The sequence below is a fragment of the Rhinolophus ferrumequinum genome, chromosome 23 (genome assembly GCF_004115265.2).
Source record: "Rhinolophus ferrumequinum isolate MPI-CBG mRhiFer1 chromosome 23, mRhiFer1_v1.p, whole genome shotgun sequence".
Classification (NCBI taxonomy): domain Eukaryota; kingdom Metazoa; phylum Chordata; class Mammalia; order Chiroptera; family Rhinolophidae; genus Rhinolophus; species Rhinolophus ferrumequinum.
In genome coordinates this window covers 40144600-40163888 of record NC_046306.1, presented here as the reverse complement: position 1 = coordinate 40163888, position 19289 = coordinate 40144600, and the positions used below count along the sequence as shown (strand labels likewise).

Genomic DNA, 19289 nt, shown 5'->3' with positions numbered 1-19289 from the left:
ATTCTTCATTATACCTTCTCAATGCAGAATGCATTCTCATTGCGAAAACATATAACTTTACAAACAAGGCTGAAATCCTGTCTTTTTTTATTGTGGTAAAATATGCATAACATAAAATTTCTCTAAGAAATAGTTTTTTTCTTTTTAATTCTCTTAACCATTTGCTTGCACATAATTAATTTTTCTGTTTTTGAAGGCAGGTCAAGAATTATATCACCTAACATTTACTGAGCGCTTTACATAGATTTTCTCTTTAATCCTGGTGAAATAGATATTATTATCATCACCTTACAATTCAAGATATTGAGGCCAAGAGAATTTATGTAATTAAGGCACACTCAGAGAATTTAAACATCTGTTTATCTGACAAGAAGGCTGGCTGGTCTGCTAGTAGTCTACTGATTTATTTTTATTTTTGTCTTATCTGGCTTTAAAATACTTTCAGGTTTTTTTTAATTATAAACCCTGTAGTTAATTATTTGGTCACAGCTGTCCAGAAACGAAGGGCAGTGGACCTCAGAAACTACAAGGCCTAGAATGCAACGCAGCGCGGGCAGCTTAGGAGCTCAGCAGCTCGCCCACTGGCACGCAGGGAACAGTAGTAGTTTTCGGGCCGGCCTCTCTTCCCCCGCCCTCCAGCGTCCAGATCACAGCGTGGTTCTTACACCCTCGGCCGGACGCCACGGCTAGGCAGATCCACCCCACCTCGCGCGGTCATCACAGTCCCGGAGACTGACCTGGAGATGCGCCCTAACTCCCTGGACCCAGTTCTCGCGTTCCTGCGGGGCAGGCCGACTCTACCCACCTCAAACTCAGACTCCTGACGCCGCGCTCCACACCCGACTCTAAAGAGGACGCGCAGGCGAGTTACCACAGAAACGGCGCTCCCTCGGTCACGGCGAGTGCGTGAGGTCAAAGGTCATCAAGCCAGTTCCGCTTCCGGCCCCGAATCCCGCTTGTTATCAGAAAGCTTTGGGGCGTCGGCGAGCCCTTAGGCTCGATATTTGGGGTCCAGGGTTCGCCCGACGTCTTCTGCTGCAGCCATGGCGGCCTCTACCGCGGCCGGGAAGCAGAGAATTCCCAAAGTGGCCAAGGTAAGTGATAGCGAGTGTGCTTGGGGGAAGGGGCCTGGGAGAGGGGCTCGCACCAGCCTCCATGGTACCCGGGCCGGAGAGTGTTGTCTGAGGAGCAGGCCCACCCCGTGCCGGGCCGAGGGGGAGAGAGAGGGAACGGGATAGCCGGTGGTGGGGCGCAGGCCCTTGTCACCCGGAGTATTGCCCGCAGCGGCGTGGCCTTCGTGCTGGGTAGGTGTTTTTGGGGGATTCGGGTGGGTGTAAGAGTGGGGTCATTCATTCAGCAAAAATACCTGAGCCAGGCTGTCGGCTAAGCGAGGCGGAGCTCACACTCTCATGCGGGTGACGGGCTGTACACAATGAGACAGCAGTGTAAAACTGCAACCTTGCCAAATGCTGCTAAAGCCAAGTAGAAGGGGCCCCGGAATAATGGGGGGGGGGGGGGTGAGGGCGTCTCCAGAGTCAGCTTTGCTGAGGAAGTGACATTTAAGCTGAGACTTAAAGGCTGAGTAGGAATTAGCCCGTGGAGAGTGACATAGGTGGCTGATACTTACCAAGTATTTTATGTGTAACAGGCTTTGTTCTACGCCTTTATTGATCCTCTCCTTTCAGTCTGTTTTTCCTGCCCATGTCCATTTAGATGACTCCCAGACGTAATACATATAAAGCACACAGCCTGCTGTCTGGTACTTAATGCTCATCGGCTATGAGCTACCGGCATTATCATCATCTTTCCACATGTAGCACTAAATAATATTTCTTGTAATTCCACTCCATAAAATTGTATTGGTCCAGTAGAAATATAATGTGAGCCACATATGTAATTTAAGGTTTTTTTCCTCTTTTTTAAAAATTATATTGGGGAACAATGTGTTTCTCCAGGGCCCATCAGCTCCAAGTCATTGTCCTTCAATCTAGTTATGGAGGGAGCAGCTCACTGGCCCATGTGGGAATCGAACTGGCAACCCTATTGTTCAGAGCTCAACTCTAACCAACTGAGCCCACCGGCAGCCCCTGTAATTTTTTTCTGATAGCTACATTAAAAAGTCATTAGCAAGGGACATTAATTTTAATTATATATTTTATTTAATAACTCAGTTTATCAAAGATATTGTCATTCCACCATGTAATCAATACAAAAAAATTAGGTAGTTTATTCTTTCCCTCATACTAAGTCTTCAAAATCTACTGTGTTTTACACTTACAGCCCATCTCAATTTGGACTCGCCACATGTGGCTCCTGGCTACCATGTTAGACTGCACAGCTCTAAGACCTCAAGAAGCTTATAGTCTGATGAGGGGAACTTACCGAATATTGTCTTTGACTTAAAATGCCATGAAAAACCAAATGCATTCATCCACCTGGGTCATTAATTCTGAGTAGAGATTGTAATGCTTGATAAGATATGGAATACATCTTTATAAAGCAAAACCTTTGGTGAGCTTTTTTTCCTAGGCAGCCTCAAAGTTTTTTATTTTACTAAGTTAAAAGGGAAAATTTGCTATTTTTGCTACCTTTTTTCTTGAGACTTTTACCTGTGGTTTTGTAATAGATATGCATTAAATAGAAGACATTTTTTTTTCTGTTTAGTTGCACAGAGAAATGGGAACATGTCACACAAAGGGGCAGTTTGTAATAATACATATAAAGTTCTCATCCTAAAAAAATTTTGTTTGTTTCTTAAATCTTGTGTGAAAGGCATCTCCTAAAAATAGAAACATCTTTTTTTAAAAGGTAAAAAACAAAGCTCCAGCTGAGGTACAGATAACTGCCGAACAGCTCTTAAGAGAAGCTAAAGAAAGAGAACTTGAGCTTCTTCCACCTCCACCTCAACAGAAGATCACAGATGAAGAAGAGTTAAATGATTACAAACTAAGGAAAAGGAAGGTCCGTCAATGTGATGTCTTTCATTATGTTATAATGTTAAGAATTTATAGGTTATAACTATTGCATTATGTTGTACACTGGAAACTAATGTAAAAAAAAAATTATAGGTCAGAGTTTGAAAAGTTCTTCATGGGTTAGAGAGACTATAAGATGACAAGAGGTTAGTGTTTCTAGCCACATAAATAATATAACTTCGGGTTACCAGATAACTGCATTTTACTGAACTTTATGAAATATACCATGAGTTGTCTATTTTAGAATATAAAGAAATTAAGTCCATCCAAAATATAATTCCTGGTGCTGAATCAAAGATGGGTGGAAGTTAAACAGGTGGAACAACTGACAGCTGGAAGAGGGGTGGACTTAGCAAGACTGTGTTAATGATTCTGTCTATACTGTCCTCTCTGTTAAGAATTAAGATGGGAAAGATCCATGAGAAGACTGAGGATCTGAGTTGACCTTCTTACACTAAAATGTGTGATTATTTTAAACCACTAATCCTGCTATATCTACTTATTAGTTATCTTCAATGAATTATGTATGAAATGACATAATTACAATGAATTATGTATGAGACATTACCAAAAAGATTTAGTCAAAAATGTTTTCTTACTAGGAACAAGTAGAGTATATTACAGTACCAGTTAGTTGTTATGGGCAATAAAAGTAAATACCAACAATTCTGCTAATAATTCTCTAAATCTTTTATATCTATTTTTAGATATTTATATCTAAAGTTTCCCTCTTGTTTGCATGTAAGATTTTAAAGAAACACTTGTGATTGTAGCCTTCTGTAGTGGATTTCTTATTTCTTAAGGATTCCAGGGTGTAATTTCTCTTAAATAAGAACAGAATGAGTAACCTTTTTAGTACAAGGATTAATAGACAAAGGATGATGTCATTTTTAGTTATTTTCTCTTTAATTTGACTGTTTTGATTTCCACCAGACTTTTGAAGATAACATAAGAAAAAACAGGACTGTGATTAGTAACTGGATAAAATACGCACAATGGGAAGAGAGTCTAAAGGAGATTCAAAGGTAAAATTGCTGAGCATGTAATTTGGTAAATAAATATGTCATAAATTAACAGATAGGAAAAGTGAAAGCTCAAGATTAAAAGATTGTGTCTCTGGTAGTAATTTTCAAAGTTTATTCAGTGGAACTCTAGGGTTCCTTTGAGGGCTTTAGGGGTACTGTGATAGGTTAGTCCCGGGGGGAGCCAAGGAGAAGGCTCTACAGGTGGGTCTTATCACCTACGCACACTCTGCAGCCATAGATGTGCAGTTTCATCTGCTTTCTCTACGTTGGGATTTTTTTTGTTTTTTAATAAAAATTGTTCCACCGATGAAAATCCTGACCCCTTCTGTTGTCCAGCCTTTCTGTACTCTCCAAGCACACCCTTGGCCCCTACTGTGTCTGCATACTTGCCACTCCCTGAAAACTTCATGTCTCCTTATTATGACACTTGGCTGTTCTCTCTGCCTGTAATGAATATCCCCTCCCCACCCACCATGGCCTCTGGGACTTTCCTCAGTTTCCAAATTTGTTCTCAATTCTCGAGTTACCTTCTGATTAGCCTTTTCCACCAGACATTTTTCTTTCTTTTCCTCTGCTGCTTTGCACAGATCTGCACCGTAACATTTACCACATTGCATTGCAATTACATGCATGTCGCTCTCTCCAGATCTTTCTAAGTTTCCTGAGAACATCATAGCTTTTCACCTTTTTGTGCCCAGAACTTGGCTCATGTGGACACACGATAAAATAACAGCACTGCAGGTGGTTTGAAATAGTTACTACATGTGTTGACTGGACTGCTTTTGATGCCCTCCAAATCTTGCTTCCAAAGGGCTCGATCCATATACGAACGTGCTTTAGATGTGGATTATCGAAATATTACACTCTGGCTGAAATATGCAGAAATGGAAATGAAGAATCGCCAGGTGAACCATGCCCGGAATATCTGGGACCGGGCCATAACAACTCTGCCTCGAGTCAACCAGTTCTGGTAAGTTTCTAATCTAATGCAATGTCGATTTGTAGACTAGAAAAGTTCCACATTTGTCTATTTCATTTACATAGTTGTAATTATATAAACACATGTAACTTTATATATATGTGTAAGTATGTGTAAACACTTTTTATTGTCCTATAGTCTGTTAAGTCATAATCAAAACTAAAATTTTGATTACAGTCTTTTATGCATAGGAAACTTCTTGTTGAACTAAGCAGTTTTTAAGAAAAATTCTATCCTTTTTCAGATTTATAATTTAATAAGAAAACAGGTCTGATTTAACCTTTAGGGAAGATAAAGTCTTAAATCTTCCCATTTAACAAAGTTAGAACTGGAAATTGCCAAATAACATTTTTTTCCCTAAGTCATTTTGACCATGACACATATTTTCGGATGATTTTGTTAAAGGTACAAGTACACATACATGGAGGAGATGCTGGGAAACATTGCTGGCGCCCGGCAGGTGTTTGAGCGCTGGATGGAATGGCAGCCTGAGGAGCAAGCCTGGCACTCCTACATCAACTTTGAGCTGCGATACAAAGAGGTGGATCGGGCCCGCACCATTTATGAGCGATATATCCTTTGGATGCGGTCTGAGTGGTGCTGCTTTTATCCTGGGTGCTGCTCCTCCCATGGAATTGTACTCATAGGACAAGTAGTCGTTACTATTGGCCTGGAAATCAAGGATGCAGGTTTCATCTGCCTCGTAAGCTACGTATATATTTTCTAGGGACGTAGGTTGGTCAGGAAAAAAGTTTGTAGTCTGGGTAATTGTTTGAGTCTTTTTCCAGTGAGACTTTGGATTTGTTTATATTTTGGCACTAATGCGATGAATTGCTTGTGGGAAATGATGCACTAAGGCCCTGGCTGCTATAACCAGTCCTGTATTTCTGTGGTTTAAATTGGTCATTAGCACCATCACTGGAGTCCATCCGAAGGTTTACTGTTTAAAAGCCGTGTGACCCAAATGAGTAAGTTATTCCTTTGAGCCTTGTTATCCTCATCTTTAAAACGAGAATAAAGATTCCTACTACGGGCTAGTTATGAAGATTGGATGATAATACATGAAAGCACTTTTAGCAACTGAAGTAGTTGATCCTCATTAGTTACTGTTTCCATATTTGTGAATTCTCCTACTTGCTAAAATTTATTTGTACTCCAGAGTCAATACTTGTGTCACTTTGACAGTCATTTGCAAACAAGCACAGAGTGATGAAAAACTTGACGCCCAAGGCATGTGATCCCAGCTAAGGTGATAATCTGCCTGTTGTCTCTGCTCTCATACAGAGATGATCAAGCGATGGAAGCGCATGGGGCAGTGCAGTGTAGGCCCGGAAGCTCTGGCTCAGGGCCACTGAGCAAGTTTGAATCCCTTCTCTGGCTCCTGTTAGTGGGCAGCCTCTGGCAAGTCACGTAACACTTCTGAACCTTGTTTTCGCTTATAAAATAACAAAAATAGAATCTAAGGATTAGTTGCTTTGAGGATTTAAGATTATAACCTATATGAGATATTATTGTACATACATTTTCTCCTAGGAGCAATGATTTTGCTAATCACTGATTCAGTGGTCATGGTGACTTCATAGAACAACTAACACAAATAATGAGAATCAACTTTATTATGCAATTTTAAGATCTTAAATACCTCTACTCATTTTAATATTACTAATTTAACAAAAGCTTTTATAGTACTTGGCTGTGTGTCAGGCATTGTTCTAAGCACTTCACAAATACTGTCATTTAATCCTCACAACAACCCTATGATACAGGAACTATTCCATTCTACAAATGAGGAAATTGAGGCATGAGAGATTAAGTAGCTTGACCAGGGTCTCTCAGGTAGTAATGGAGAAGGGGTTTGAACCCAGTAGCAGCTTCAGAGCAAATGCTGTTAACATCATTGCCGTATTTGAATGTGTTGCTACTTTGGAAATTAATGATTTCCTCAAGGAAGGTAGATTAAAAATAGATATATCCTAATAAGAAATAAAATGGTAATTCAAAACTTTTTCTTTTGGCTCTAATTAGGGCATTTTGTGACTTGTTTTATCTTAATTGTTAATTCAAATACTAATGTTATTGAGCACTTGATAGGTGCCATGTATTGAGCCCATTCTTTTGGCCAGAAATTGCCAAGAGTTTTACATACATTTTTTCATTTAAAGGCATCAGTCATCCAATGAGGTTGGTGTTACTTTTCTCTATTTACAGATGGTAAAACTGAGACTTAGACAAGTTAAATGACTTGTCCAGATCACTTGGCTAATAACCAGGGTTCGGCTTTTTCATGGCTGCAAAAACCTATTTATACCACTACTAAAATACTGAATAAACACTGAAGGAAGACATAGATGAGCAAGACCCAGCTCCCTCACAGAGGTCACAGTTTCGTGGTTTTATCACAGTTTCGTGGTTTTGTACATGTTTTATCAACCTCATGGTTGTAACTTGCATCGTTGGGGTTTTTGGTTTGGGTTTGGGTTATTTTTAAGCCACATCGTCTTGCCTGGCATTTCTTTAATTCCCCTGTACTTGTACTTGTGCACCCTGATGTTAAAAACTGGATCAAATATGCCCGCTTTGAAGAAAAACATGGTTATTTTGCCCACGCACGGAAAGTGTACGAGAGAGCTGTCGAATTCTTTGGAGATGAACATATGGATGAACGCCTTTATGTTGCCTTTGCCAAATTTGAAGAAAATCAGAAGGAAGTAAGTAAACTTAAAGGACTCAGTTACATTGCAAAACAGTTTAGAAAACATTACCTCTTATGCACGTTGAGTTCATTTCCATTTTCTTATTCACTTATCGTTGGAGAAAATGCTTTCAAAATACAAAAACTTGATTTCTCAAAGAAAACATGCAGCTGTGGCTAAGCCACAGGTTGGGAGCGGAGTGATTATAGATTGTATTATAACTGTCTTAATTTTATTGTGATTTGCTTGAAAATTAAGCCTTTAAATCTGGAGTAAGAATATTTTCTATAAACTGAGAGTTAGTCACTCGGTATCCTGATTAAAGGGCTTTACAGGTAATAAACCTATGGAAGAGAAAGCTCAGAGCCCTCAGAACATAGAATAGAATTTGAAGTGAAGACAGATTGTCCCATAAATAAGTCATTTTTTTCCTTCCACAGTATATATGAACAATAATCCCTTAAAGTAGCTCAAATGATGCCGAATTGAGAGAGGTAGGCTGAAATCCGAATGCAGGGTCTTGCACAGTCACAGTAGGGAGTTTAGATTATATTTTAAGGACAGTGAGAAGTATTAATGGGTTTTAGCAGGAGAGTGGTAGGATATAATTTATATTGTAAAGAGAGCCTCTAGCTAGTTTAAGGACATTGTGTTGGGGGAGGGTGGCAAAAGTAGATGAGAGGAGACTTTTGAAATGGTCCAGGGAAAAATGGAAATAGATTGGCAGGAGGATGGGGAGGAGTGAAGGCTGTGCTGAAGGGGTAGAAATCGTAGGGCTTTGTGAAGCACTGAATGTAGGGAATGAGGAATGGAGAGGAATTAAGGTGAGGATTTTAGCTTGAGCAGGTAAAACCTGTGACAGTAGGTATCGCTTATCAAGATTGGGAAGACTGAGAAAGACTTGGGTTTGGTGGGGAAAAACAGGAGCTCAGATTGGGACCTTTTAGTCTGAGATGTGCAGAGGACATCCAACTGGCAGTGTTAGGTAGACAGGATTAAATGTGGAGCTCAAAAGAGACTGTCAGTCCATTCTGACTAAAATACCTCAACAAAGGGAGGAGAATCTCATTTTGTACATTTTGAGGCCTAAAAATCTAAGTAATGTTTTATGTCATAATTACTTTGCTAGTCATGAGTAGAATGTGAATGTTGTGTTATGGCAGATAATCATCCTGTCTGCTTTTAGTTTGAAAGAGTACGAGTGATCTACAAGTATGCCCTGGATAGAATTTCAAAACAAGAGGCCCAAGAACTCTTTAAAAATTATACCGTCTTTGAGAAGAAGTTTGGTGATAGGCGGGGTATTGAAGACATCATCGTGAGCAAACGGAGATTCCAGTATGAAGAAGAAGTGAAGGTGAGTGCTGGGGTAGATGTTTGACTGTAAGTGAAGTGAGATGTGCCAGCCAATACTAGGTACAGGAAAATGCATAATAGCAAAGTAGGGCTGCCAGTGATTACACTCTTGATGTGTCTGCAGTAAATGGGCAGCTATCCCAGGAGGTTGGAATAAATGAGGCTGATAGCAAAGGCAAGCAGAAGACACTTGGATTTGCTCTGCCACTCACATGGTGAAAGTTAACTTTGATTGCTGATTGTGTGCTGTAGAACTTGAGCAAAATAAATCTGGAATCCGTTTGAGCTTATTTTTGAAAGAAGATGGAAGAGTCAGGTTGATTCAAAAAGCCAGCTTTTATACATTACCTTTCAGCTTAACTGCTTGAATGAAAGAGGTATTGTAGATGTGGTTCTATTCTCATCTCTATGTATGAATTCAAAAATAGTAGCATTTTTAAGATAGTTCCAAACAACGGACTAAGTCTGGTGTTAAATGAGGTCAACAAGATGTGTTCAAGATAAATTACTGTTAATTGAGAAGCCAGGTTTCACAATTGTGAACATGGTATACGAGTAATTCTATAGTAATTTTTAAATGTAGACATAATGATACGTAGTTACCTATCATTGTGTACCATTCTGCATAGTGTGATGAAATCTCAAGCCTTCCTGCTTGGTTCCACCTGGGATATGAATAATCCATTTGTCCAGCATCTCCATGCTATATACACTACCCACCTGTTAGTCCCTTAGTACCTATCTTGTTTAACAGATCAACTATCATGGTATCACAGTGTGCTTGTTCAAGTAACCCTTATTTTACTTAATAATTGCCCCAAAACACAAGAGTAGTTTAAATTTTATCATGGGTATGTGTGTATAGGAAAAAACATAGTATATATAGGGCTCAGTACTATCCATGGATTCAGGCATCCACTGGGGGTCTTGGAACATATTCCCCACAGATAAGGGGCGACTACTGTATTTCTTATTATTTTCTATTTATAAAATCTCAGGAATGGTATTTTTTAAATGAGATAGCATGTGAAATTTAGAACAGTTGCTAAAATATAGAAAGTCTGGTGTCTTTTTTTTGGGGGGGGGGGGGAAATATTGGTGAACAGTGTTTCTCCAGGACCCATCAGCTCCAAGTCATCTTTCAATCTAGTTGTGGAGGGCGCAGCTCACTGGCCCATGTAGGAATCAAACCGGCAACCCTGTTGTTCAGAGCTCGCGCTCTAACCAACTGAACCATCCGGCCGCCCCTGGTGTCTTCTTTTAGCTCGCATAGTTCAGCAAGTGTAGCTCTTGGTTTTGTTTTTATTTATTAAACTTATTGTCATTCTAGGCTAATCCACACAATTATGATGCATGGTTTGATTACTTGCGCTTGGTAGAAAGTGATGCAGAAGCGGAAACTGTACGAGAAGTCTATGAAAGAGCTATTGCCAATGTCCCACCCATTCAAGAGAAGAGGCATTGGAAACGCTACATCTATCTTTGGGTCAACTATGCACTCTATGAAGAACTGGAGGCAAAGGTAAAAGGTGGAATTGGGTGTCATCTATTAATGATTTCCTCACCCCTGTACTTAAAGCTCGCTGTTGGTAGTAGCTGATATTTATAGTCCGTGAAACAGGAATTTAGTTTTAGATTCTTAATAGGCCTCCATTCAGCCATATAGTTGTATGGTCTCTTTGTAACATTTTAAACTGTTGTAGGTACAGGTGAGGTGTTTTTTTGTTTAGTTGTATTTTGTTTCTTTAAACTTTGAGGCACAACAAGATTGAAAGGGAACAATGTATCAGCCATTAGTTTAATTATACAGTTTCCTGCGTTCTCTCATAAATTGGGACCATGGCTAGATTGTACATTTTTGCTTTTAGTAAAGATCAAGTGGGATTTTCAGAAGTTGGTCAGGTATAAATTAACAAAAAGAGTAACTTTCTGCTGTTAATCTGAGACCATAAAACATCTTTGTTTGTTTCTGCTATCAGGCAAAAAGCCTTTCTACAGAGAAGCTCTCAGATTTTGATGGCTATATTGTTGGTGATTCTTAAACCAAAGTTTGATGGCCAAAGGTAGTTCACACTTTTGATCATAAATGGAATCAGAGTTTGAAAGTAGCAACTTGTGAAAACGTATTCATTGTTTGGGGTGTACATTTTTTACTACTAAAATTAGAATTAGCAACAAACTTCAATATTTCGTGAAAATTTCTCATCTGAATACAGGATCCCGAGAGGACAAGACAGGTCTACCAAGCCTCTTTGGAACTAATTCCTCATAAAAAGGTACATTTGCTCTAAACATTCGTTCTGCTCCAAATGTCAAAATTGTTCTACATTTGTTCTCCAAATGTCAAAATCCTGCTTCTGTTACTTGTAAAATAATTCAGTGAAATACTATCATGTTTCCCCAAAAATACGACCTCACCGGAAAATAACCTCTAGCATGATTTTTCAGGATAACATCCCCTGAACATAAGCCCTAATGCGTCTTTTGGATCAAAACTTAATATAAGACCCGGTCTTATTTTCGGGGAAACAACGGTATTTATTGATTGAATATTTCCCTGTGCTAAGCATCATAGAAAACATAAATAAGAATGAGATATGCTCTTTCCTTCTGAAAATTGTTTAGTCTAGTTGAGAGGACAGCCTATGACAAATAATACAGATAGTAATGCAGAAATTCAGAGGAGGATGGGTAATTGGAATAGACTGAGTGGAAGTCTGTTCCATGAGAGGAAGACGCACATTGAGAGAGTACACAGTATGTGCAGGAAATAATGAACAGATGTTGGCAGCTGAGTGGATGTTGCATGCATGGGTAAACATGAGGAAATGGTTGAGACGTTACCTCTGCAGTATTTCTCAGCACAAGAAACTAATAGAGATGTTGACCGAATTACCCTCTAGAATAGAGATGGCACGTTCTGCCTGTTCACAAGCATCCACAAAAAGCAGATTCTAAGTAGGGGCTGCCGGGCCTTGCAGTATTATACAGTATCTAGATTACTGTTGTTTTGTTTTGGGGGTTTTTTTTGTTTTTTTGTTTTTGGTAACTTTTGTGAAATATCGTAATCTTTGCTTATAAACAAGAAAAGAACACCTGTCCTAGCTCTGAAGTTTTAGGTAAATCTAATTGCCTGTGGCCTTTTCTTAATTTAAATTAATTTAAATTAATTCAACTAAATTCAATTTAATTTAAATGAGTCTCCTAAGCTAGATGTTGTTGCGCTTTTGTTTTCTAGTTCACATTTGCCAAAATGTGGTTACTATATGCACAATTTGAAATAAGACAGAAAAATTTGCCATTTGCCAGAAGAGCTTTGGTAAGTAAAGAAAGGATCAAGATGCATCGTTAAGTTCCATGAGAAGAAAATTGAAGTCTTAGTGCTTATAAGTTGTATAAATCCTACTAAGAAAGCCTTTAAAATTTGAGATGTTAGAAAACACATGGCCTTTGAAGAAAGATTGGATAATGATGCTTAAATTGTTCTATTTCAATATTGAATGGCAACTTTATCTGTAGCTACCCAGATCTTTCCTCAGACTAGAAAGATCTGATCTTTAGTCTAGTCTGATCCTGTGCAAAATTTTTGGTGTATTAAATGCACCTCCCTCTTAACAGTTCTAAAATGTCTTAATAGGATCAAATACTGTTTAAATGTAGTTGTCCTTCTGATAAGCTACTCTCACCCTGGCTGTGGGCAGCAAGGCAGCGTTCATTATTTGATTACCTTTTAATTTATAGATTTTATATGTCTGATATCCATATTCCCTAGGAGATCCTGAGAAACTGAGTAAAATCCGAAATAGTTGTCCAGACAACTCTGGTACACTGTTCTCTTGCTGAATAGGCACCAGTGGGCACAGGCATCTTTTGACAGCTGAGTGAATTAGAAGGTTCCCTTTGGCCTTTTGTCAAGAACCATCACTAACAGTATGATACCACAGAGGGAAAGAGTGGCTTACCATGTTGACTCTCCAAGGTTCTTGCTCAGCAGAGAACAGCTTCTGGGATAGGTGGACAATGTCTGCACAAGTTAAACCCTCTAAAGTATTACAGCAATTGGTCATTTTCTTTTCCAGGGAACTTCCATAGGCAAATGTCCAAAGAACAAGTTATTTAAAGGTTACATAGAATTGGAGCTACAGCTTCGAGAATTTGACAGATGCCGGAAGCTTTATGAAAAGTTCTTGGAATTTGGACCTGAAAATTGTACCTCTTGGATTAAATTTGCAGAATTAGAGACAATCCTTGGTGATATTGAGAGAGCACGGGCAATCTATGAGTTAGCCATCAGCCAGCCACGCTTGGACATGCCGGAGGTGAGGATCTTGAGTTGGATAGAATTTTGTTTTAGACACTTCTCTAGAAATATTTTAGATGACCATCTAAATAAATGTGTGTGCATTTCAGAGCATAAAGAAGATCTAACAGTCTTTTCCGCTCAGATTAGAACTTTTCTGTTTTGGAGATAGAAAGGTGGGGGGAGCAGACCTCTACTTGGATACCAGAGCACAGCAAAGCCCCATTATGACACCAGGCTTAATTGGAACATAATGGTGTGTGACTGGCTCTATTCCTCCATTTCTCAATCAAGAGGCGAAAGAGTATAAGATAGAGAAATAGGCAGTAAGCAACCCCATTTGGAGAACAAGAGAAATGGATATTGAGACTGTGCATTCCTGGATTCTCCTGGCATAGTTTTGTCTGGATTGGGCTAGCAAAAGAGGCTCTAAGTAAACGAGGGTGTTCTGGAATTACTACTGTCACTGTCCTGGAAGTAAGACCAGAAGTACGACCTGCAGCCGGACCGGAAATCGTCCCTTCAGTATTTAAGCTCGAGCCACAAGGTGGCGCCAAACCACAGTTGGCTAATTTGAATCTCAAACCACTGAACTCATTCAGCCATTTTGTCAATCTTGCACTAATATCACCCACATTTAATGTTTCACTAGGCCCCACTGATTGCATTAGGGCAGGGGTTTTTGTATTATAGTTCCATTGGCTGGCCTCAGCTTCTCCATAGACTGCCAGCTCCCAGGAGTCTGGGCCACATCTTGGTCCTTGTTGAGTTGAACTCAAACATATCAAGAATCTGCAGTGGAGGTATAAACCATATATACTGGTTAATCTAGGCCTATTTTCTCCCTGCAAGTTCAGTTGTATGTGGCACGGTCATGACAGTGTCCAGGAGACTTAGCAAGTTTCTCAGCTCTTCTTGGTAAGTCCAGCATTTGAAAAACTCCAAAAGAGAACGCAAAAATGAATTCAAGACCTTTTTTCTCAAATGTAGGACTTTAACCAAGTTTGGCCAGCTTTTAAATGCCAGTATTATTTTATCCACATGCTGTTCTTTAGTTCTTCATAAAAGCCCTAGGTTCCTATATTTCCTAGGTTGGAATGGTAGTTAAGCTGTGCTTTGGATAGGGGCATGTTGCTTTTTAAATGTCAAGGCTGATCTATTAAGTGATCTTTCTTAGGTGCTTTGGAAATCGTATATTGATTTTGAAATTGAGCAGGAAGAAACTGAAAGAACACGCAATCTTTACCGACGATTGCTTCAACGGACGCAACATGTCAAGGTATCCTGTGCTTTATAGATTATCTTTGATTTTGCTTGAATCAGCAATCCTGAAGAAATACTGTATTTCTGTATTTAGTTTTTTTAAATATATTTATTTTGAATGATTTCTTGCCTTTTAAAGAGAACCTCTGAGTCTCAGAGGACTTTGGAATGTTAAGTTTATACCAAGTCAATACATATTTTAAAAAATTATTTTTTTTCACTTACAGTTGACATTCAATATTATATTAGTTTCAGGTGTACAGCGTAGCTGTTAGACATTAATATAATTTATGCAGTGATACCCCTGATTAGTATCCATTTTATACCACGTCAGTATTTATACTACATGTGAATAACTTGACTATCACAAGGTTGAATAAAAAGTTAAATTCTTCTCATGATTTTAAGACTTTCAGATATCTAATTGGATTTAGAAGCAGATTACTTCAACGTTAACATATTGAAGCATGTAGTCAATATTCTTTGGAATATAGAAGTGAGCACATTACTGTGTTCAGATGTTATTAACAACAAATTAGCTTTATTACTGTTACATCATTATCTGGGTGACATGGTTAATTTGGTTCTATTATAATCCTTTTTAAAGGTATGGATCAGTTTTGCTCAGTTTGAGTTGTCTTCAGGGAAAGAAGGAAGTTTGGCTAAATGCAGACAAATTTATGAAGAGGCTAACAAAACCATGCGAAACTGTGAAGAAAAGGAAGAAAGACTTATGCTGCTGGAATCTTGGCGAAGCTTTGAAGATGAGTTTGGAACTGCATCAGATAAGGAAAGAGTAGACAAACTCATGCCAGAGAAAGTCAAGAAGAGAAGAAAGGTCCAGGCTGATGATGGGGTAAGAACTGGTTCCCTGGAGATAGTCCTTCATGTCAAATGAGCAGAAATGCATCAGACAATTTGTACTTTTAAGTGGCATATGTACAATCTGAGAATGGAAGCAGTCTGCCTAGAGTAAGAGACAGTTGCAGTCTGGCTAGTATGGAAACAGAGTATAGTTCACCCTGGATGGAGATTAGGAAGAGGGCTGGGAAAGGCTTCTTGGCTGATTCTCAGAACTACATGAAGTGTGATATTTCTGGAGCATTACACAGCAGGTCACGATGGAGGGAAATGAAAATCAACTTTTTAGGTAGAAGCCAATCCAGAGAAGGCTTTGTAGGCTATAGGAAGGCTCGTATGCACAAAATGACATGACCCAGTCATTGGCACCTCCTGCAGGCGGACTTGAGGGGCTTAGATTAGAGGAGGACCTGTCAGGAGGCTGTTGTAAGCGAAGCAAGTGGTGGTGGAAGCTGGAACTAGGGCGATCATTAGGAAGTGAAATCAGTGACTCCTTGGAGGTGGGGATGTTAGGGCAGGGATTCAAAATACCATATTTTGCCATGTATGATATGCTCCCTTGTATAATGCGCACCCATGTTTTGGGCCCAAACTTTTAGGGGGGAGAATCTTTTGTTTTAATATTTTAATTCAAATTTTTATGTTTATATTTAGGTACTTGTTTTTTGTATTATAAAGGAATTTTAGCATTTATTTTTTTAACATACTATGGTACAAGAAATTTCATGTAACAATTACAAAACACAAGAACAGATACAAGTACAAGAAATTTTATTTACTGGTAACACATTTATGGTATTCACACATCATAGAAGGCCAAGAACTCTTCTCGATGTTGCAAATTCGTCCTAAGTTCAACAAAACCAGTGATTGTATTCCAGGGTATTATTTTGCATACAGATATCATTATTGTTTACTAGAGTTACACTTTTAACTCATAAGCATAAGTAAAAGAATTAAAAACATTTCTATAGATACAGAATTGGTACTACCATGTGTAACGTACATCCTTATTTTCCCCTCACAAATTTGGGCAAAAAAAAAGTGTGCGTTATACACGGCAAAGTACAGTAATGATGCATAGATATATTGCTTTCACTACTAGGTAAAAACTGAGTCAATCTTTAAAAATTTTAAATCTTAAACAGACTGCAGGACGGAGTTGGAGACAGTGAGTATCTTTGACCATAGAGAAGCTGTGCTTAGATTTCTAGAATTTTTTTCCACCAGGTTTTTAATTCTCATACTTGCAGCAACACCAATCCAATAGCTACTTACTCATTCCCAGTCTTCAAGGCCCAGCCCTTGTGCTTTCTGTAGATTTTGATGTTGTTTTGTAAAATGGAGGTAAGTTGAATTTGAACTCTGGGTTTCCCGGTGCAAATTTCTCTTTAACGGGAATATATTTCAGCCACATGTTAGCTTACCTTCTAATTGTTTTACTTTTCTGTAGTCCGATGCAGGCTGGGAAGAATACTATGATTACATCTTTCCGGAAGATGCTGCTAACCAACCTAACCTCAAGCTCTTGGCCATGGCCAAACTTTGGAAGAAACAACAGGAAAAGGAGGCTGCGGAACAAGACCCAGATAAGGACATTGATGAGAGTGAATCTTGATCTTATTCATACTGATAAATGTTTTATTTTTATAAATTGTTTGGAACTCTTGTGACTCCTGTAAGTTTTTGTATATTTCACCAGTAATGAACAAATTGGAATCTTTGGCAGCTACTTTTTGAATTATTTTTAAAATGCTCTTGGGCTAGTTAGGGGTTGAGGGTTGCGAGTAAGGGAATTTTTTTAACTGCTAAATCTGAGTCCAACCATTTTTTGACCACATAGTGCATTACGAAATCTAATTCAGGTAATGCTTAGCATCTGTTTTACAAGGAACTCTGGGCTTTTGGAAAAATCTTTTTCTACAAGTTTTCATGTTATATTCTGCAGTAACTTTTAAGGTAGTATTCTCATGCCTTCAGAAAGGTATTTCTTCACAGATATTTTATGCATTCATCTGAAACCTGCAACTTTGCAACGTTCATGTTTTCAGACTCATGCTGATTTGAGTTCCATTCCCAGCTCTGCCACTTAGTGATACGTAACCTTTATTTTCAGTTTCTTCACTCATAAAATGGGCTAATACTTTGCCAACTCCTTTTGAAGATTAAACTAGAAAAGGACTATACCTGATGCTAGTAAGTAAGAATAAAATATTCATATCTGGCCACTTTCTTAAATATATTCATTCCTTATAGAATTCAATGTTTTTGGATTCATTTACCTTCTAAAATCCTTACTTTCTTAGTACTGGGGGCCTTTATACTAAGTTCTTTCAAAACATTAGTTGGAAAATAATTTACAGTTACTCTATTTCTGAACAAGGTCTTTTTTACCAAGAACATTTTAGTCATTTATGCCCTAATCAGTTTCCCAGACTGGTTGAGCTCTATAGTGGTTTGTTAAAGAATTACATGTGCCGTAAAAAAACTATGTCTCATACTGAAGTAAGTTTAGGAAACCCTAGATTAAGAGTTAAGCCTTGTTAGTCAAATCTCTTGATAGGCTTCTCAGAGCCTTTGATATGCTACTGTATATAGGAATTACCAGTAACAATGCTGGCATATTTCCCACTTACTGGACAAGGGAGTCATTTCTGCCTGGAATACCAATAAATACCTTCCAGTGCGCTACATTGAAGATGTCTACCTGTTTCCAGCTGACACATTAAACTTATCCTTGCTTTATAATGTGAAAAACACCTAAGGTAACTATATGCTAAATAATGAAACTTAAATAGGACGAGAATAACATACTTGCTGATAACATTACTCATATTCTCAAGCAAAAAATAATGAACTGATCAGAGAGATTGTGTCCTTTAACCTAACCTGTATTTCTTAAGCCTGTTTTCTGTGTTCACTGCCCAAGCTGTTGGACTAAATAGAATTATATATCTTCAAGACTGTTTTTCACCTATAAAGATGATTAGCAAATTTATTATCTGCAAATTTGAGGAAATGAATTATTAAATTTGTAAGTGTGTGCACTCAGGGGAAAAAAGCTAGTCAGTATGTTACTAAATTGTGTCTTAAAAATAAGATACAGTTTTTGAGGGCAGAGTAAAATAGGACTGTTAGGTTTTCAGCCTCACTGGTTTAGTTATTGGACCAGTGTTAGCTGTGAGGGTGTCAGGTTCTGACTAGTCAGTGAGGAGGAACATTTGTGATTTTAGTATCTTTGGTAAAGTGCGCAGAGTCAAGAGGTGAGATGAAAACAGGTCAAAATGCTAATGTAAGTGACTAATCATAGAGTCTTGGTAAAATTCTGTTCATGTTGCATGTATGCATAAGAAAAACAATTAGCGATCATGTTCTCCGTGTAATCTAACACTTTCTGACAAGTGCCAGTGTGAAATGCATGAAGGAAAAATGTACTCTCTCGGTAGAACAAAAAAGGATTCATTTCTCGCTCAACCTACCAAAATAATTCCTTTCAAAAGTAAAAGCATTTTAATAATCATTTCCGTGAGTTTTTCTTTAGCTACTACTTTCCCTCAACTGGATGTTTTCAGATACTACAGGTGATGAAAATTACACATGAAAATACCTGGTTGACCTGTGGATCCAGTTACATGGACTTTATTTAGGAACTAAGTTCTTTTTTCCCTGTAAATAAACCTCAGCATCTTTTTATGTTTTGAAAGTCAGGATTTAAGCAAAGTATTGTGACACAAGACAAAGGATTTGGGCGTAACACCATGAAAACAAGTAGTGGAAGAATTTACTGCTCAGTAAGAAGCTTAAATATGCTGGCAGGGATTGTTTCAAGTGTGCATT

The 19289-nt window shown here is 38.5% G+C and overlaps 2 protein-coding genes across 5 annotated transcripts in view; one reads left to right on the top strand and one right to left on the bottom strand.

The window, feature by feature from the left end:
• Positions 1-842, bottom strand: part of CFAP61 (cilia and flagella associated protein 61) — a 336449-nt gene extending 335607 nt beyond the window's left edge. For 3 of the 4 annotated variants that reach the window (XM_033094247.1, XM_033094246.1, XM_033094244.1), the window contains exon 1: positions 738-815. The gene's annotated coding sequence lies outside the window, so the exon portion shown is untranslated. Of the gene's footprint in view, positions 1-737 lie in introns of all 4 variants that reach the window. The other variant, XM_033094245.1, reaches the window with a different exon arrangement.
• Positions 843-934: 92 nt separating this feature from the next.
• CRNKL1 (crooked neck pre-mRNA splicing factor 1) lies at positions 935-18972 on the top strand. Its single transcript, XM_033094250.1, has 14 exons — positions 935-1094; positions 2809-2961; positions 3909-4000; positions 4812-4970; positions 5385-5551; positions 7509-7687; positions 8859-9029; positions 10359-10550; positions 11245-11304; positions 12267-12347; positions 13108-13347; positions 14506-14607; positions 15199-15447; positions 16906-18972. The coding sequence occupies exons 1-14, from the start codon at positions 1044-1046 to the stop codon at positions 17068-17070; spliced, it is 2061 nt and encodes a 686-aa protein (XP_032950141.1). The 5' UTR covers positions 935-1043; the 3' UTR covers positions 17071-18972.
• The last annotated feature ends 317 nt before the right edge of the window (positions 18973-19289 follow it).

Excerpts from the sequence above, each read along its gene's own strand:
- CRNKL1 (XM_033094250.1), top strand. The coding sequence starts at position 1,044 with ATGGCGGCCTCTACCGCGGCCGGGAAGCAGAGAATTCCCAAAGTGGCC. Across the intron at positions 12,348-13,107 it reads CATTTGCCAGAAGAGCTTTG|GGAACTTCCATAGGCAAATG; the intron begins GTAAGTAAAGAA and ends TTTCTTTTCCAG. Across the intron at positions 15,448-16,905 it reads AGGTCCAGGCTGATGATGGG|TCCGATGCAGGCTGGGAAGA; the intron begins GTAAGAACTGGT and ends ACTTTTCTGTAG.